Below are 20,287 nucleotides of genomic sequence, written 5' to 3' on the forward strand. Positions count from 1 at the left end.
GCACTATAGGCAAAGTTTCCAGAGAAAATATTGTATTGATATTTTATTCGAGCTGTGATACTCATGGTAGACTTCCGTCGAATTGGAAATTTTGGGAAAAATTGCTAGTTCTTTGCCAAAATTTAGTCGTTTTTCGGTGGTCCGGTCTGTACATACCACCAACCACACCCGCGGTTTTTAATTGTTTCAATAAAAGTTACCTTTGGTAAATTGGTAATAAAATCATGCGCGTTTGCATTGATAGCTGCTTGTTCAATTTCTTGTTGTGTTGCATTATCCTTCCCCATACGAATGTTGTCAGCTATGGTCATATCAAATAAGACTGGCTCTTGGGAAACGATTCCGATGTGTTGTCTCAACCATTTGACGTTGATGTCTTTGATATTGTCTTTGCCAATCATAACCTAGGATGAAAAAGGAAAGTTTCATATCAACATTTTTTTAAGGATACCGAAGCAGAAAACTATAAACTATACCGAAGCGATTTTCGCGAATTTTAGCCCTTTTCGCGAATCTAAATGTTTTTGAAAATTCTTAAAGGGGCAATTCGCGAAACTTTTTACTCACAAAAAATTATTGTCCAAATAGAAAATCTGTAAAAATTCTAGCTCGAGATTAGATGTAAGATTTATGGCACTTGCTAGCCTGTTAAAGCCTTATAATTCAAAAGACAAATGTTTTAATCCAATGGAAGGAGTATATGTCCCTCTAAGCCATATTTTCGTGTGAATAATTTCGTCTTTATTTCTTCATTCGCAAAAGTAAATGTTGTAAATTTTGACCTTGCGAAAGTTTGTACACCTAAACTGGGCCTTAGAGCAATGTTAATTGAGCGTACAATCAAGTTTCTTGGTACAATGAATGAGAAACTCAAGTGTAATTATTGTGATTATTTTTTGAATTTATGTACTATGTGAGAGGGTATAATTTTTTTATCCACCGATATTACGTGAGTTTGATCTCGAAAATGAGTGAATGTATAAGAAATGCGGCGAATAAAAGCGTCAAATACCGATATGCTTACAGTAGACTCTCGCTTATTCGAACTTCTACTTTTCGAATCTTTCTATTTTTCCCAGTTCCCGTCAATGAAAAACCTTTTAAAATACTTTCTTTAATTCGAATATCTCTGTAATTCGAACAAATAAAATCCCCCAGTTCGAGTTCGAATTAGCGGGAGTCAACTGTACAAATACAGCATTTTAGAGAGAGTTTGAACTTACCGAGCCACCGATGACATCATAGAATCGTTGCAACAACTTGATGGTGGTACTTTTACCACACCCTGATTCTCCAACCAACGCCACCGTTTGTCCTTTGTTTACCGTTAAATCGAAACCTTGAAGAACCTAGAGTAAATCAATAATGGAATCAATAGTGACCATTTTGGTAGTATAGTCTGTTCCAAAAAAAATTTAGCAGTCTCCACATTTTGATACATTGCTCTTGACAGCGGAAAGATATAATTAAAAGTTATACCTCGTTGAAAAGGAAATCTTAAGAGGATGATTTTAAGACTTAAGATTTTTTGTAATTGATCGAAATTTTAGATCGAAAATGTTAAACATTTTCTAATTCTTCTATGCGAGATCATTTAATCTTCAAAGTAAGATTAGTAAGTTAGTGTAACTTTTAATGGTATTTTTCTCCTTCAAGAGCATTGTATCAAAACGTTCGGACTGCCATTTTTTTGGAACAGACTTTACTCTTAGGTTCCAAATAAACGCCCCCCCCCCGCTTGTTAATTTTTCGAAAATTTTCCAACCCCCTTGGACCTTATTAGCACCCCCCCCTGTTTATTAATTTTAAGAATATTTTCAGCTCTTGAAGAGAAGGCCCCTTATTTCTCTCTAAATAGCCTGATTTCAGTCTACATTACCCACCCCTCCTTCTATATGAAATTCGGCAGTACCTTCAAGAAGACTAGTTCATCGGACATTTCTGCGAAACTTAACTAATAGTTGAAAAATATATATCCAAGTCGGCTGGCTGTGGACCCCGTGAAAACAATCGAAAAACTGTCAAAAAGTACTAGATTGCTGGGCTATCCACGTTAAATATCGACTCTATCTAAAGAATTTATTAACTAACGGTACATTTCAGCAATTCCCCTTTATAGGTAGATATATTGTTCGCTAGGGCTATTAAACAAGAAGAATTGATTCGAAAGCTAAATTTTGGGAAAAGGTTGAATGTAATACTTACAGGAATATCAGTTCTTGATGGATAATGGAAATGTATATTTTGAAATTGGATTTGATCAGCGCTGTAGAAGTCTGGTTTCTTGCCTTCTTCATTCATCGTGTCTATGGGTGATTTCTAAAACATCGAAATGAATCTACTGTAGACTCTCTCTAATTCGAAATTCTATTATTTGAACCCTTCAATAATCTGAAATACGTAAATACTTTCGAACCAATCACATGCGGTTGAGTCCCATGAAAGATGCTACGGATCATAAGGGTTGTAATATAATAAAAACTACGCATGTGATTTGTAAGTAAAATTATTAGATGCAAAAACGTCCTTTCTCCATGTGTGGCAGACCTTCACCGTAATTTCTATTTACTCCGATATTGAAATACCGCCATTTCACATCTATGCAGGGCTACTGTCCCGGGGGGGGGGTACTAGGGTTGGCGAATGAGGGGTATGTGCGGACGTGACCTCCGAAAACCGACCCTTAGAGAGACTGATTTTTGCTGAAAAAGTGACCCTTAGAGAGAGTTTTTGAATTTTTTTTTTTCGATTTTTGAAAAAAGTCATACCCTTAGGGAGACTTTATTACAATTTTTTCTCTGGAAATCAAAAAATTTCCTAAAAATCCTGAATTTTCCGACCCTTAGAGAGACTTTGAAAGGTTAAAAAACCGACCCTTACCGTCTGCACATACCCATCATCCATTTTTGCCTAAGTACCCCCCCCCCCCCCTACTGTACATGGATGTAAAATAAAAAAAAGTTTCTTTTCGATTTTTTTCATAAGAGATGGTTTAGTAATAAACCGTAGAAATCTCACCCTTTTGATCACTTGGTAGACATAGTAAGCAGCTCCTTTTGCCGTTGCTAAGGCTTCCATATTTGGTCCTGCTTGACCAATTTGTGCGGAACCAATCAGAATGCTGAAGAAAACAGTTAGAAGACTGCCTGGTGGAAAATCTTCGTCTGCTACTAATGTTGAACCGTACCTGAAAATTAGTTTAGTTTAGTTTCTTTTTTACATTTTTGTGACATTATTCTTGCTACCTTTGACTTCCCACACATCACAAAATGTTTGATCTTTCTCAGCTTATTAGAGCAAGTTTTTAGTTAGATTTCTTCCAAAATAGGTTGATATTTTTCGACAACTTGCTTTAATCACCAAAGCCTCGCCTGCTACTCCAGTTTACATATCTGGTTAGGGAAGATTTGGAAAAAAAAAACACAAAAACTACCAAGAATTACTCACCAAAAGGCAAGAGCTTCGGCGCCCGCCATGACAATGAAAAATACACCCATTGAAAAAGCGCCTGTGACTGCCTTTTTTATGCCTGCTTCTTCTGCCAGTACTAATTTGGCGTTGTAGCTGAAAAAAAATGAAAAAAAGTAGACGTTTGTGATATATCTAGCTGAAGGACGTTTTTTAGTGATTTTTTAATTTATTGAAAAGTCATTCGAGTCAAAAAAATTGATGTTTGTTTGGAACAGTCCGCTTTCTAGTGAAAAATGGTACTCGTGTTTGTTCAGGTTATGGAGATTACCGGACCTTTCCACAACGGAGTACTCACATTTAGGGCAATGTCTGTCGGGGAAAAAAGCACTAAGGGAAGTGTCTTAGTTGCAGAACGGCCCTCGGGGAAAAGTTATTTAGGAGAAATATCGGTCGGGGAAAAATTCAATCCGGCTACCATGATGAGTTCGATTAGTAGAGATTTTGCGAGCTGCAGGGACACTATATTTGTGTTTTCCTAAGAATTTCGTTTCATTTCCGGCTATACATCTTTTTATTAAAAAGGTATTTTCGCATAAGTGATGTACTTCAACAATTTACCTATCTAGTTCTTCTTTTTCACCACCAAAAGCTACCACTGTTCTGATGGAACTGATTGCTTGTTCAGCTATAGCACCTGCTTGTGCATATGCAGTCTGTTCTTTGGATGTTAACGAGGCCATCACTTTCCCTGTCAATGCACCTAAGAAATGAAAAATTAGTCAAACATTTAGTTTGCTTTTTCACCCTGAGGTTAATACCCTGGATAGAGCATATACAGTAAACTCTCGCTTATTATCCACTTTCCATTATTCAAATCTTTCTAGAAATCAAACTTGTTCCAGTCCTCGTCAAGAAGAAACCCTCTCAAAAATACTTTTATAATTTGAACTTCTCTGATGTTCAAATAAACAAATAAAACTCACCATTTGAATTAGAGTCAACTGTATTTTCAAGGTTGAAATCAACGATAATCAAAGGAATTTCTCCCCGATGAAAATTCTTAAATTTCAAGTAGGCGAGAGAACTTCTGAAATCTTTTCATTTTTTAAGCCTTAAAAGGTGCTTATGAAAGAATAAACATATTAACATACCAGCCATGACAATAAGTGGACATACAGCTAACATGACCAGAGCTAACTTCCAACCAAATACAAAAGCAACACCAAATCCACCAACCAGAGTAGATACAGCTTGTAATGTATTACCGACTTTGTCACCAATACCACTTTGAATCTGCTGGAGATCTCTACATACGAGTTGAGAAAAAGAAGAGAAAAAGCAAATAGTAACCAGTGCCTTGTTTTTTATGGTTCTATGATGGTAAAAACTAACCTCGTCCCCGTGTATCCCCAGGCTTTATTTACATTATTGATTGACGACAGAGAATATTATCTAGCGCGTCAAAAAGCTGATAATACGCAGGGAACGAGGTTGGGTAAAAACAAGCGAATAAACGAAAGGATTTATAAATTTTGCCTAAACTATCATATTTCTTGTTACTTTTTATTGAAATTTCATCCCGAATTTCATTACCTCCTTATACTTACACTAGATCTAAGATTCTGGACTTCTGGAATATGAACTGGTCTTAGTTATAGCGTTATAGGCTCATTTTTTCATTAATTGTCTGCCAGAAAACTTTATTTGATACTGAATAGACATTTTCATAAATTACGTAACGAACATCACTTGCCTCGTTTTGAAATTATTGCCACGGTAATTAATTCCCAGCGGATTTTATTAAAACTACTTTCTATTCATAAAGATATCATTCAAATGTCTCAAGGGACACCATGGTAATTGTTTCAAAACGAGGCAAGTGATGTTCGTGACGTAATTTATGAAAAGATCTGTTGGATGAAATTCTTCGGACATCTTCTTTCCACCGGACAGGCTTCTCAAAGGACAAAAATGAATAATTACTCACTCAAACATTCGTGTTGTTAGGCCTCCAGCTTCGTTGACATCAAACCATCCAACATTTTGTCTCAAAATGGAATTAAAAAATAACATCCTAATCCTCTGAATCTGTCGAATTGCACTAATAGACCAGAAAGCACACTGCATATAACCAACTATCCACGATGCCACCGCTACGTAAGCGTATATTTGTGCATAGAACAACATCTCGCTTTCAATGTCTATAACATCTTCGGGAGCTACTGCGGTGGCATTCTTCCTGATCAATTCTCTTTGTTGTGTGAAATCAATAAAATTGTTTACAAGCTGTCCGAAAATGATCAGTTGCCCTGGTAACGAGAGACCATGCAAAATGGCGCCCAGACTTCCGAATACCATATACAAAGCATCTAATTTGTCTGAGAATTGAAACTAAAAAGAGGAGAAAAAAAGGTTAGCTATATCCAAAAGAAGGGTTAAAAGATAAATATTTTTGATTCACAAAATTAAACTTCACTTAAAGAACGATGCAACATTCTGCAGATGGTCTAATTCGCAAATCTTCTGGGCGCAAGAATTTATTATATTGTGAAGTGAAAAATATTGCCAACACTTACCAATTGTCTAAGTGTTACACTATTATCGAATTTCTTCCTTCTTCCTCTTCCGCCTGCTTTTTCGGCCTCGTTCGAATCACCGCCCTCTTCCGCCTCTTCATTGTCATCTTCGTCGTTGTTGTTGTTGTTGTTGGAGGATGAACTAGAAAAAAATGAAAACAAAAATTGAAAGCTCTTCGTGTGGAGCATCGACCTAAAATTGTCCTCAATGACAAAAATGTCCTGAAATTTAAAAAAAAAATTAAAGAAGAAGACTATTCTAAACCCTCATTCCCAGTGCAAAGATATTAAAGTTTGAGCCCTTATTGGATTTTTAACCATATAACACAAGGATTTGCAATCCACATGGTCGCCACATGGCATAATAGGATAAAGAATTTCTATTCCTTGTTGGCAATTAACTCCTTTATTTTATCACCCAATATTTTCACTGGGGCGTTTGGGAGACTGGGGTAGTGTTCCTATAGAGACATGATCTGTAGAAATTGGGAGATCAGTGACCAATCTTTACGTCAATCTTACGTTTTATTTTTAAATAAGAGTGATATCGTTTGCTTACTCATCACTTTTAATTTACAAGCTTTTTCACATTGAATTGAAACGGATGTGGAGCAAGATTGGTCAGAAAAAGGAAAAGAAAAACATTTTTTTGCTTATATCAGCTTAATATAACAATAGGCAGACACTGTCCTGATATGAAATATGTGTCTGATATGCTCGAATGGGAAGTCTAATTTGTTTGAATTATAGACGGCCTTTTATGAGGGTTTCCCTTTGATAGGAACTGAGAATTTTACTTCAAATGAAAAATAGAAGTCCGAATGAGAAGTCCACTGCACATACTTTGGCCGATTTGACTAAAACGGTGTTATTGTGAGAATTCGAGTCAACGTCAATTGGCTTTTCCAGAAAAAAATTTAAATATGAGGAGGGATGGAGGATATAACGTTTTTTTGGAAATTTAACCCCCGAACATAATGAATTATGGGAAAGAGTTATATCGGATCACCCAAAGTTACCTTCATTTTTTTATTTTTCATTTTTTTATTTTTTCATCCACGGATCGCTGATAGTCACCTTTCCGGGGGTTTTGTTGTTTGGAATTGATTGCTAGTAACGGCTTGTCACTGTGCCGGGTGCATACTCGGCGCCTTGGGCCCCGCAGGGTTGCTAGTAACGGCTCGAATTTCAGTCAGGTTTAAAAAAGGGGTACTTTTACCCATATTATAATAACATTACCCCCGTCTTTTGCCAGTTCGGTATAATATGTTATGAATTGCGTGATTTTGCTGTGCGGCGATGGCTCAACCGATAGAGCGCTGGCTTCCGAATCAGAAGGTCTTTCTTTGGTGGTGGTTCGAATCCCACTCGGTGCAAAAATTAGGTTGGTCGAAATTGATGGACAAATGATTGACAGGTATGAAAACTCAGTCAGAAATGAGAAACTAAGTCTCAGAAACTCAGACAGTCAGAAAAGAGAAAGACAGGATCAGAGATAAGAAAATAAAATAAAAACATGAAGGTACTTTGGGCGATCCGATGTAACTCTTTCCTGAATTATGACTCCCCGAACAGCAGAACTTACCTCCCGGACAAACATCAGTTGACCCCGGACATTCAAAATTATCCCTAAACCGAGAGAATTTGCCCCCAAAACAAGGTAAATTTTGCAGATTTTTCACTACCTCCTGGATAAAATATCCAATATATCCTTAACCCCATGTATTTTCTAGAAGATTCCAATGGTCCTGAAGGGAAGATTAACACAAATAATCAGCTAGAATATAAGATGAAGAGTGTCATTTGCATCGCAAGGAATGGATTTTCTATCATGATCTAGATCATTAAAACTAATTTGCAATTAAGATTGCTTATGTTATGATATGGTGGATTAAAATTAAATGAAATATAAACTCATTAAAATTTAGTGAGTTCAAATTGTAGATAAAATCTAAGACTTGAATTTACTTTTAATTTCTTGTTAAATTCTTATCAGCCTTTAAGTCTATCCTGACTCCTAACACTGCCATTTTTCATCTCATGCGTATTTAGGGGCTTCTGCTCCTTCTGCTCATCATATAACAAAAAAACCATTTGTAGAAAGCCTGCGTATTCACTATATACATGACGTAATGTTTATAAACACGTCATAAACACGTCATAAATACGTCATTCCGTATAAATACGGAAACACCCGGTTAGTGATAGTAGTGGCAAATTCAAGCTAGAGAAAATTGTTTGAAATTTTCCACTACTCTGGCAAAAGACCGGGATGTTTCCATAGAAAAACATTATGTCGTGAAAATCATGAATTAGCTGAGGTGTATTCCTATTTCAGGCAATATTACCTGATATTGTTTATTATAACAAAAACTTGGTATAATTTTGTGTGCAGGCTAGGGCATGCTACTTATTTAAGATGTAGTCTATTATACAAATCGGTAGTTACGATCGGAGAGGTTGAAATTTCAGCCATTTTTTATTACGATTGAAATTTAAGATTGCCTATTTCTTTCACTGACCGTATTTGATGATGTTTTGAATAATACATTTCGCAATCGACTTTCTTATCGAAATGAGATTATTTTTTAAACTTTTTAGAGGATAAGTGAACTTCATAATAAAGATTGACAAGACAAGCATAAAGTCATACAAGATACCCACAAAATCACCTCCAAAAACATCAGAACACTAATAAGATAAAGGTAATCAATAACTATGTACTTTTATTTCAAGGTTTTCCTATTTTTTTGATTCGGATATACATGAAGGTATACTTTTAGGTCGAGATTGTGTACTAATTTAGCCTCTCTAAGGGTCACTCTTTCACTAAAATTAATTCTTAGTTTGTTTGTACATATCGGACAAGTTTTCCGACCCTTTTACCTTTGGGGGTACAAGCCCGAGGTGTTCAATGACCATGCGTTGACTATAATATTGGAGAATTGTAAAGTAGATTTTTACTTTGTAAGGGTCAAATTTTTTACCAAGTCATCCTCTCAAATCACTGAAATTTAATTTCGGTTTTGTTTGCCGTACATACCCGGTAAGCTTTCTAATCCCTCAAAGTCAAATCAGAAAAGACTGATTTCACGGAACAAAAACCCTGAACAAATACAAGAGGTGTTCAATGACCTGACAGGCGACTATAATAATGTTGGAAATTTGAAAAAGGAACATGCATAGAAAGCATGCGAGGAGTTCAATAAATTATTTGAATCAAGGTTTTCTAAAAGGCTTTAACCTCTAAATACTTTTGAATTTGCTGTCATTAGAAGTATCATTTGAAGATAGTTTAGTCCCCGCAATGAGCAAAGAGATACGACCAAAAAAACTTTTTAATCGTTGCAAGTAGTTATTTTGTAGATTTGACCGAAATTTCTAATTAATTGTGTTATTGTTTTTGTTTGGATAAGAAAGAAACTATTTCAAACCTTTAGAAGCAAAGAAGTTTACGACGTCATACTGTTTCGAATGGTCAGAGATTTTAGATACTTGGGCTAAAAATCTTCCCTAGTAAAAAAAGGGCCTTGTTTGAGTTCTGAATTGACACTTTATATTTACCAGTGGAGTATTTTGAATTAAATTATTCTTTATTTCCTGTGCTATTTTTTACCTCCGTCAAGTCACGGAACCAATCATTTAGTTAACAGAATAACAAACACGACCCTGCTTTGACATTTCCTTCTTTCACTTAAATTCACGGGAAGTCGCATGTTAAGAGAAAAACCGGATCTAAGAATTTTCTTTTTTTGAATACCCTGACATGAAAACAGCTTACAGCAAAATGCTTAAATATTTATACTTAAGTATAGGGTTATATGTTCATTATGTTGCCTGCAAAAATATTGAAAGACACACCTGCTTGGTTGTAGTTGTAGTTCGCAGATTACACGACGCGGAAAACCTTACGTCATTCGACACGAACTCCTAGCTAGTTTTTATGTAAAAAGCAAACTCAAGAGCCTTTTTGCAGGTAAATGCCCGAAAAGTTCGTTCAAGAAATGTCAGGAAAAATATCTCTTAGGCGAGCGACGAAAAGTGCTGACCCTCCATCGATCGAAGGACGTGTATATGATAGTACCGCATTGTACAGACGGTCTTCATACATCCTGAGGTTTTTGAACCTGTTTTCATCAACAAAAAAGATCTATACCTTTCCTTTTCTTTATGGTGTTCTGGGTGTAAAAACCCATTCCCACCTCCATTCTGTGCATGTCCATTCTGAGGGGCGTGTCCGTTGCTTTTCTCTGGCTTAAAAGTCACGTGACCCTCATCATCTGGATTCGCATGAATAATGATATCGGGCACATCTGGAATATTTCCCGGTGGTTGACCTACATCCAGATCTTCATCATCGGTATATGCCCTGTTCCGAAATCCATCGTGCGGGTCCTTATCACCCATTTTTATTGAATTTATGATTCGTATGGGTTTTTATATTTACCTTTTCAAAAAAATATAGCTTATTCCCAAATACTCGAAGTCGATTGCACAAGGGGGTAATGCCACTGACCTTTATATATCCCTGGACCAAGCTATATCCGCCATCTTTGATCGAAGTTTTTTTTTAATTGGTACCCGTAAAGAAAACATTGCACTGTTAAAAATTTACGTCTAACGGCGCTACATCATCAAAAGTATTCTAGGAAAGTAGATCTAGCGCTCTCGATTCATTTACACCGCTATTGAGTAGTGCCGCTAATAGGGTACCACTTTCAAAAAACTCCGATGATAGATTTTGCTTGGTCGGGATTGCGAAACTTGGCCCAGGGTCCAGGGTCAGTGGGCAATGCCCGTTATTATGTAGAAAAGAAACTTGTTTTCGAATTCTGTTCAGAATATCTACATTTTACAAAAGGATTTTATTTGGTTCCAAATATAAGGAATTCCAAAAAATATCCATATAAAAAAGCTTCAATTGAATTCCTCTGATTTCTACATCCAAAGGACAATTCAAAATGACAATATATTAATGCTTCCTGTAAAAAATATAAACACTGAACAAACTCTATAGGTGTCCAAACCACATACGATCTCTGGTACAAAGGTATCTCAAAAGTCTCGATGACAATTTTATAAGGTGCTAAATTTTTTTAATGTTTTCTACAGATATCCTGCGACTTTCCGAATATGCTCTTTTTGTCTAACAAATTTTGTTTTTATCAGCATATTATATCAAACTGACTTTAAATCACGTGTGCAAGCAATCTCAATTAAGACCCCTCTATTGTATTGTCAAAAAAAAACTCATCAAAATTTTTTGATTACTTTTTCTCTGCAGTACTCTAATTAGAGTTTCTAAAATGTCAACTCTATTTTGATGGGGCCGATAAAAAATATGTCCCAATTTAAATTATAATTGTTTTTGCAGTGGTATTATGACATAAACTTTATTTAAAAATCTAAGTTGCATAAGTAGCTATGCAGACTAAGATACTAACTCTTTTGATATACTTACTATATTTACTAACATTAACATCTATAGAGAATTATCATTTGTATTTATGATCCTAGGGATTCATTCCAATTATACAGTTTTTTACGATCCATCCAAAATTTTCAACATAAAATTATAGCTTTGTCATTTTTCATTTGATAGCGGATGATTCGATAAAGATGAAACTTAAAGTACTTTTTTGGTATACTACTATGATACAAAGAATCTCGATAATAAAAAAACCTAAAATGCCCAAATATTAAACAACACCTTGACTTGCTACCGAGCATCTTTATTAACTAGGTATAAAAAAGAGTACGAAACAAAAAAAAGCTCCTATCAACGTCTTTTAAAATGTCGCTCAGCATGTAATATAACATTTTTTTGTTGAAAGCCCAAAAACTGCACAAAGCACGATGGCAAATTTTTAAAAAGTTTCTAGATAGAGATTTGAGTTATCTTAAGACTCAAGAATAAAATATGTAACATTTTTATCTTCATTAAAATTTTATCGATTTTTGAAACCGTTTTTTTTAGAAAACTCCTCGACTACACATAAGTGTAACATCCATAATAAGGCGAACTCGAATCTCTTATGTATGAATTGAAGCTACCTATTTACCAGATAACTTGCGCGGTCCGCGTACTTTTCATACTTTCATACAAACACTGGATTGAAAGTAACATTTACCGCTAGAATTTGAAAACGTAAAATACGAAAACAAAGGTGCTAAGAAAATCGCCATCCTCATGGATTCCAAATTCTTCTTGAAACTCTCAGTGAAATCTAAATTAGGAAAATCCAAAAATCTCTCCAAGTTTATTTTTCCCAGATAAAACCATAAAACCATTGCAACCCTGACCTAACTAAATACCGATAAAAATCATCCTCCATCATGGGTCCATCATCTCCAATGCAATCAGACAACATTCACACAAGTTTCAGCCACATTTTACACAACATTCCACTTTGCATACTCTGAACACTCGTTTAATCTTATCAATCTATAATATAATTCATAAACTCTAATATCATTTTCATGATAGACATAATTGATAAAAAATGCTTAGCTTGATATTCTTTTACATCAAAAGGCCAGTATATTCGTTGTCATCCATTTAATTGATTCTCTTTTTAATCATTGCCCTGTACTTTGCTTGTCCTGCACGTGTTCATGATAAATTACGTAATCTTTCAAATAGGATTACGTCAGCTAAATTGTAGCTTTCAGAGTTGAAGACTTTCGTGTTCTCCGAAAAAAAATGACAGTCTGTACTGCTGGACCAAAAATCAATAGACCTTATCGGAGTTTTTGATTTTTCTAAAAAAGCGATGCATTGTGGGATTTTTTTCGAGTGTATTACAATATAAAGCTCTTAGGAATTCCTCGAGGGAATACTTTTATAATACACTCGAAACAATCCCACAATGCATCGTTTTTTTAGAAAAATCCGATAAGGTCTATTGCTTGTAATCTTTGAAAAATGCTTTTTGACGTCACCGATCACTAAACATTGTGCTGACCACAACATTGCTCATGTCAGCAGAATATGTAACAAATTGATTCAAATTTTAATTATCTCTATTAAGTTTGGCTGTTTAACAAAAACAAAAACTGTCCAAATTTTTTATAACAATGGCGTTGAATTTTTACCGGAAAATCCTCCTTTTAACAAACGGACTGCCTGGCGACGATCGTAAAAGTTTAAATTCCAGCCCTTCTTTGGGAAAACTGTGATGGGGATTGGCACTGACCTTGACGGCCGACGGGGACGTGCTACTGAAGTTTGAAAAGTGGATCCTGTGAAATATAAATGTTTGGTAAATTTGGAACCCTGTCAGAACAAGAAATCGAAAACTTTCCCACTTTCACCCTGCTTAAAGTTGCAAGATGACTAGTTAAAAAGATTTCTAGTTTCCAAGCTGAAAATTGCTCAATATAATTCTAATAGTCGACCCTTTCAGATACACATATGTAAATTAGTAAATTTGGGACTCTGTCAGATATCTTCGGAGCCTGAAAAAGGGACCCGGACCCTCCCCTCTCCAGGAATAACTGATACCAAATTAAAAGCCAATTAAGAAATAGCTGTCTTTGAGGCCAGCCCTAGAGTATCATCCAAGGCATCATGATTTTCAATTAAACACGCAATAAAGCAGGAAATTATTAATTTTGTGAATACAAGACAGATAAAAAGTTTATAAAGGTTCTTTTTTCAACTGGTTTTATTTCCCTTTTCTTAGAGCCATTGCGTTTGAAACCTTGCTCCCAAACTGTCACTAAATGTCACAACTACACTTATCTCCGAGCAGATTCTGATGCACCGAACATGGTACGTATGTACACTTAAAAGGTTATGGCTCCGTAAGAGAATCTGCTAAGGTTTGCGCACCGCTTTGATCTTTATCATCCAGATTTTAAGGGCTCTGGATATACCCAATTTTTGTGAAAATCAATTTCAGAATTTGAAGATAAAACCTTATGTTTTCGTTTCTTTGACATGTTTAAGAACAAACTGCTTTTGAAAAAATGAATTTAAGTAATTACATCATATAGTAATTAAGGAATAAGTGTGACATGGACCTTAATAAAACGTCATAACGACGCTATTCATATACTTTTCACAAAAAAAGCCTAATGCCTCGGGGAAATCATTTTATTGTTTGAAACTTTTTTTAAGTTAATGACAAATAATTTCTTTATTTAGATATTTTCGGAAAAATTTTATACAGGGTGTCCCTAATAAAAGTATCGAGTTTGAACATGCGATTGAGTAGAAAAGTTTGTGTGTGTTATTGCTAAAATATAATAACGTTCTCCATCACATAGGCTCATTACAAAAGGTAGTTACAACGTATAACTGACAAAGAAAAAAGAGGGAGAGCTTAAAATACAATTTTGTGAATACACACTTAAAACTTTCTACTCAATCGCATGTTCAAACTCGATACTTTTATTAGGGACACCCTGTATATGGCTACATCCCAAGTTACAGCTGTTTTCGTATGGAAATTTAGTGGAGAAAATTGCCAAAAATGAGGTTTTTTGGAGATTTTAAAGGAAAGATACTTCCACAAAAACTTTCTGAAATTGTATTTCTAGATATCAAATAGACACATCACTTGAACCAAAACAAATTCCAAAATGTTTCATTTTTACCGAGATTAGGGCTTTGAAAGGTGAAATACTCTTCTTCGAAAAACTTTTCGTTTTCTTCTTCGTTTAATTTTTTCATTTCAATTTTTCGATTTTTAAATTCTGAAAAGGTAGGTTTAACAGGACATATAAAAAAGTTATACATTAATCTTTTTAAAATGCAGAGATTTACCATTTAAGTTGGTGTAAAATCGAAAAATTGGGTATATCCAGAGCCCTTAAGCGAAGTGGTGATTGGCTAAAAGTAAAACAATCGTACCAAAATCAAACACCTAATCATAAATATTAAGATTAGAACCCAACAACTCTCACTTTCGTTTTAAAACAAAAAGCAACATGGCTTTGAATGTTTGAATGTTTTGAATGTTTCAGATTGTCGCATTCGCCATATCCCTTTAGAGCAAAGCGTGGTATGTGCAGAATGGATCTGTTTTGAGATTACATCTATGCAGCCATCTAACATTCAAAAAACATTCTAGTGAACATTCGAATAACATTGTGTTCCGAGCAGTGTCTTGAGTATTTAAAAAGTTCGATACGACAATCGGTACACATTTTATTACATCCAAAACCCCATCATTATCTATATCGACATTTATCTTATACTCTGGTCGGCGGCCGCCCACGTTGAAGCTCTAAATTCGCAGGACCATTTCCCTTAAGAGAGGGATGAAAGTCGACATTTGATATGCCGCATTCCTAGTCGGGTTTAACTACTCTTCTGTGAAAGCTTGGAAATATTGTGGTTGGACCCGCCAATCCCAAAAAAAGCGAGGGCTGAGGTTTAGGCCTGGGTGAAAAAGATAAAAGCGGTACGTAAACCTTAGCAGATTCTCTTACGGAGCCAGTGAAAAATCTTTTACGTAGTCTGCCGAAATTCCGCAATCTAAACCTTCCAGGAGTTCCGATCTACAGAGATTAAGCATCTTAGAAAAGAATTTCTACATCGAGTACCAGACACCATCGACAGCTACATTCTATCCACAAATTTTAAAGAATATCCACACAGTTCATATCAATTCTTGAGATATTGCAATGGTTTATATAAAGCCAAAAGGTGATGAATTCAAGTATTTTTCAAGTATGAGATTAGGAAGAGGAAGTATGGAAATTATGCATGAAAGACAACCCGGAGGAGTACAATCATTTCCCAATAGGTAATTTCAGAGACGCAAAGCGTAATGGGTAATCAGGACTACTGTGCACTAATGACGACTTACTATTGGTCCAAAGTTTTGAAAAGTTTTGAAGATTTTTGGGTCTAGCCAACAGGAGGCCGTTAAAGAAGCGTCAGTCCTGATTACCCATGATCCATTTCGACTGTTAAATTGTCTATGTCAATGATTGTGAAACCACCCACCAAACCTGGAGGATTAGGTGTAGTATATTTTCAAATGAAAATGATCCGATGACGAATTTGATCATACTAAAGCTTTTTACTGACTCATTCGTGGCTTTGAATATATTCTGTTATTAGCACTCGTGCTCTATAAGTCATGATGGGTAATATATATTCAAGCGTATCCCTCCTTTGTGAGTGTTTGATTAAGTTTTCCAGTCATAACAAAAACAGACATATCTGAAGTCACCTTTTTGAAGATTTAATCCCTCTCAAGAATTGTGCTAATCCTGTCTTAACGATTGCTCTATATCATAGTTCACTAGCGGATTTAAGATAATAGAGCAAGTACGTCAGAAACATGCGAAGGAGTGCAACGTTCGTTAAAAAACAATGAAATTACAATTACAAATCTCTTCCTCTGATAAGTTCGACGTTGTCTAAAACCGCCTATGGTAGTAGCATGTGAATAGTGTCGAATTTCTTTAGGTACATTCCAAATTTTCTACTTTCAGCTTTGGAGAATTTAATCCTTAATTTTGTATGCTGAATCTCAATGTTGGTCAAAATTAATTAAGGGACAACTTTCCGGTGTCAAAATTAATCAAGGGGACAATTTTCCGTTGTCAAAATAGTAGAACGTCGAATTAGAGAGCGTCAACTGTATGTGCAGAGTTATAGCCATACTGTGGTTTACGGAAATATAGAGGCGGTAGAGTTTGAAACAAACACTGTAAGCACCTCCGCCACTGCCCACACCATTAAGTTTTCCAGTCATAACAAGAACTTGACTGCACGCATCCCCTCTGATATGATTTGATAGGGGATGCGTATCGTCTATAATATTTCTATCCCTGAAAGCAACAACACAATGACTTTTCCAAAAATTTTTCTTTGATTAGATGTGACGAAATTATATAAATTCATGCAACTTTTGGCTACCCCATACTTGGGGTAACTCTCTGACGGGAGTTTCATACACGTTCCATTCCTCTATATCAAAATAAATTCTGGGGATGCGCACAGCCTAAACAAAAACAGACATACTTAGTTGAAGTAACCTTTTTGAAGATATAATCCCTCTCAAGAACTGTGCTAATCGCCTGTCTTAACGATTGTTCTATATCATAGTAGTAGCACGTGAGAATAGTGTCGAATTTTCTACTTCAGCTTTGGAGAATTTAATACTTAATTTTGGATGCTGATCTCAATGTTGGTCAAAATTAATCAAGGAGGCAATTTTCCGGTGGAAAAACTTCCTAGGTGGCAACTTTACGGGGGAAACTTTACAGGGGAAAACTTTTTATTTGTTTAGGAGGAAAAATCCTTACCTTTTTTGATTTCTTTTCTTTTTGGGAATCAAAAATCTAAAAGAAAAAGAGGATAACTTATAATTACCATTCGCAACAGTTCGCAAATAGATAAAAAGTTGAATATGAACACAGATTTATAAAGCCCGAAGGGCTAGATGGCGTGCATTGGCTGAAAAGTGTGCCGTGGCTCGGTAGAAAATCCTTCTGAGGTCACGTGGCATTACAATAGAATTTCAGCGCTTGACCAATCAGAAACTTCGCGGATTTTCGAAAATAATAGCAACAATGTTTTTTGCGATATTCACTTTATTTGGCTTGCAAAAGCTTAAAGCACTCCATCTAGCCCTTTGGGCTTTACAGAAATCTGTGGCATCGAATATCTAAATACTGCATTTAATAGGCACAACATTCGTAACTAGGGTTGAATCCCGGGGGGGGGGGTACTCATATGATTTGGCCTATGTGATGTGCCGCGCTTAAGGGTAGGGTTTTTCAGCATCCCAAAATGCACTGTAAGGGTGTGTTTCTGTGAAATTGCACTGCAAGGGTCGAGTTTTAAAACAGATTCAAAATAATTGTTAAAAAGAAAGGTTTTTACTTCTCGTTTGTTTGAAAAAGTTTCTATTGTCTGATAATTACAGCTGACAAGAATAATTTTTTCAGTTTTTCTTTGCAACAGAAAATTTCCCAAGCTTCTTCTTTCAGGCAGATTTACAGCTGAGAAATATAGTGCACCACTATAAGGGTTGGTAAATCAAGAGAATATGCAATGAAAGGGTAGTACCTTTTCAGCCATATTGAACTGCACTGTAAGGGTACGATTTTGAAAAGCAGATTTTGCTTGGCACATACCGTCGTTTCGAAATTGAGTGCCCCCCCTCTAGGGGTTGAATGAATAGGCTTTCCCATAAGGAGTGGTTTTTTTGCCAAAATATTCCCAATAGGAAACTAAGGCATATCAATAATGCTTCAGCTTCAAAAAGAACAAAAATTTCCTATTCAAGATGATTGTGAAAGTATGTTTCTCCTGTTCTTTCTTAAATCATACCTGACTTCTGAGCCTTTGTTACCAACTTCTTCGCAAGCTTCTTCTTCTTCATTATCCAACAAACTCATTTGTTGTTCAACATCTTTATGTTGATGACCAACATTTTGTTCTCGTTGAATATAATTTATATTCTCAACATTTTCATCTTCACTTTTGGTAGGACGTTGTTTGTCAACATCTTGCTGTTGTTGATCAACATTTTGTTTTTGTTGATTTTCAGGCCATCCATCTTTCTCATCATCCTCTTTTTCTTTTAGTGGTTCTTTGTCAACATTTTCATTTTGTTGATTTTGATATTTTTCCTCTTCTGAGTTCTTCAACAAAATTAGCTTGCCATCATTTTGGTCTTCCAAATAAACATCAATATTTTGTTTTTGATGAACGTCAAAATGGTTTTCTCCATTTTTATCATCGTCAACATCTGTTTGCGTCACTGATCGATAAGACATTATTCTTTTCAGTCTGCTAAATATTACAATTTATTAGATCATTGTATACATACACGAACACACATTTACGTCTCACTAAGCCCGTGAAGCAAGGGATGAAATAAAGAGGTGAAATGTAATCTACACAATAGACAGTCCAGGCTTTTAGGCCTTAGTTAGAGTAGGAGTTTTACGCTCGAAACGAAGGAAGATATGACGTAGCCTAGTAAAATGTTTATTTGGATAGAAAATCTCATGTTTACAGACTTCATCCCTCTGGATTTTACAAGCCTGAAAACAATAGAATTTCTTCTCCCATTGGATTTTCAATAAAGATTTTAGACCCCGTTACTCGAAATTTCCAAACAACTTTTTAACTCGAACTTACTCGAACAAGTAAAGTTCGAATAAACAAATTACTGAACTCCTCACAATTTTTCATAAATTAGGAAAATTTAATTTCTTATTGCTCCTAAATAAGCAAATTCGGTCAACATTTTCCCGGTAAGGCACGTAAAATCCACAGAAACGTCCTATTGTTTTTCGTTTTTAGTCCATTTAGTTGGTAAGTCCCGCTAAGGGTCCGATGATCGAAAGTCAGGCGGCACATACCCCCAGGTCATGGCGTTCTAAATCTAAGGCCTAGCAAACGTAGATTTAGAAGCCCATGCTCTAGGTTTATACTTATTCATGATTGAACTTTTGTTCAATCGAACTTCTCGAACATTTCTTCAATCGCATCGAACTTCTCGAAAATTTTTCTTCAATTGAACTTCTCGAAAACTTTTTTTCAATTGAACTTCTCGAACTAATCGAACTGCTCGAACTCCTCCTCTCAAATTTTGGAAAATTTCCAAAAGTTTGAGTAAAGGAATTACTCGAACCTCACTTGTCCGAGTAAGTTTAGAAGTTCGATTCTCGAACTGTTCGACTAATGGGGTTTGGAATATATTTAGTTGTTTTAGTGCAAAGAGGTTTTTTATAAGAACAAACTATAAAAAAACTTTAGGCTTCGATGAAAAAAATGTTAAGAACAAGTTAAGAACAAGTTAAAAGCTTTGTGAGCCCTAAAACGGCTAACTTCTTACCAAAATGGACAAAAATGCTTGCAAGAAGGGGTGAAACTGAGAACATGTTCAGAACAATTTAGGCTTAGAACTCGAAAAGTTATAAACATCAGATGGCTTCAAAAAATTTGAATATTCTTATAAAAAAGAATATTTCTTCAAGAAAGAGACTCACCCTATACGAGATACTAGACAAGTACAACCAAGGATAGAAATAATCGAGAAAAGCGCAATCCAATCAACTACTATGAAATGGCTAAAAGTGGCTAATCACGCATCCCTTTGAAAAAGTCCAAACCACAGTTCAAAAATCTTTCAAATCACAATCACGTTTTGACCTCTCATCACGTTATCATGAAAAAAAAATTTCCAAATCACGTAATCGGGGGCTCTTATAATGTTATCTCCCAACTTTTCTTTAACGTTTCGGTCTCCCTTCATCCAATCAGTTAAAGCTCAACATTGATTTGGGAAGGAGGCTTTTATACAAATTTTTCTCGAAATATT

The 20,287-nt window shown here is 35.5% G+C and overlaps 1 protein-coding gene across 2 annotated transcripts in view; it reads right to left on the bottom strand.

Moving 5' to 3' along the window:
• The window catches only part of LOC136797541 (ATP-dependent translocase ABCB1-like), a 31,048-nt gene extending 12,302 nt beyond the window's left edge, over window positions 1–18,746 (bottom strand). Inside the window, exons 1-11 of one of the 2 annotated variants that reach the window (XM_067054121.1) lie at window positions 18,286–18,746; window positions 17,256–17,291; window positions 5,988–6,129; window positions 5,399–5,802; window positions 4,563–4,717; window positions 4,030–4,171; window positions 3,448–3,564; window positions 3,019–3,187; window positions 2,206–2,319; window positions 1,224–1,349; window positions 201–404 (exon numbers count right to left, since the gene is read on the bottom strand). In XM_067054121.1, coding sequence (XP_066910222.1) covers window positions 201–404; window positions 1,224–1,349; window positions 2,206–2,319; window positions 3,019–3,187; window positions 3,448–3,564; window positions 4,030–4,171; window positions 4,563–4,717; window positions 5,399–5,802; window positions 5,988–6,129; window positions 17,256–17,291; window positions 18,286–18,734 — 2,058 coding nt within the window. In that variant the 5' untranslated portion in view covers window positions 18,735–18,746. Of the gene's footprint in view, window positions 1–200; window positions 405–1,223; window positions 1,350–2,205; window positions 2,320–3,018; window positions 3,188–3,447; window positions 3,565–4,029; window positions 4,172–4,562; window positions 4,718–5,398; window positions 5,803–5,987; window positions 6,130–10,143; window positions 10,448–17,255; window positions 17,292–18,285 lie in introns of those variants that run through there. The other variant, XM_067054122.1, reaches the window with a different exon arrangement.
• Window positions 18,747–20,287: the final 1,541 nt, after the last annotated feature.

This window comes from Clytia hemisphaerica, unplaced genomic scaffold (assembly GCF_902728285.1).
Source record: "Clytia hemisphaerica strain Z4C2 unplaced genomic scaffold, Clytia hemisphaerica genome assembly, whole genome shotgun sequence".
Classification (NCBI taxonomy): Eukaryota; Metazoa; Cnidaria; class Hydrozoa; order Leptothecata; family Clytiidae; genus Clytia; species Clytia hemisphaerica.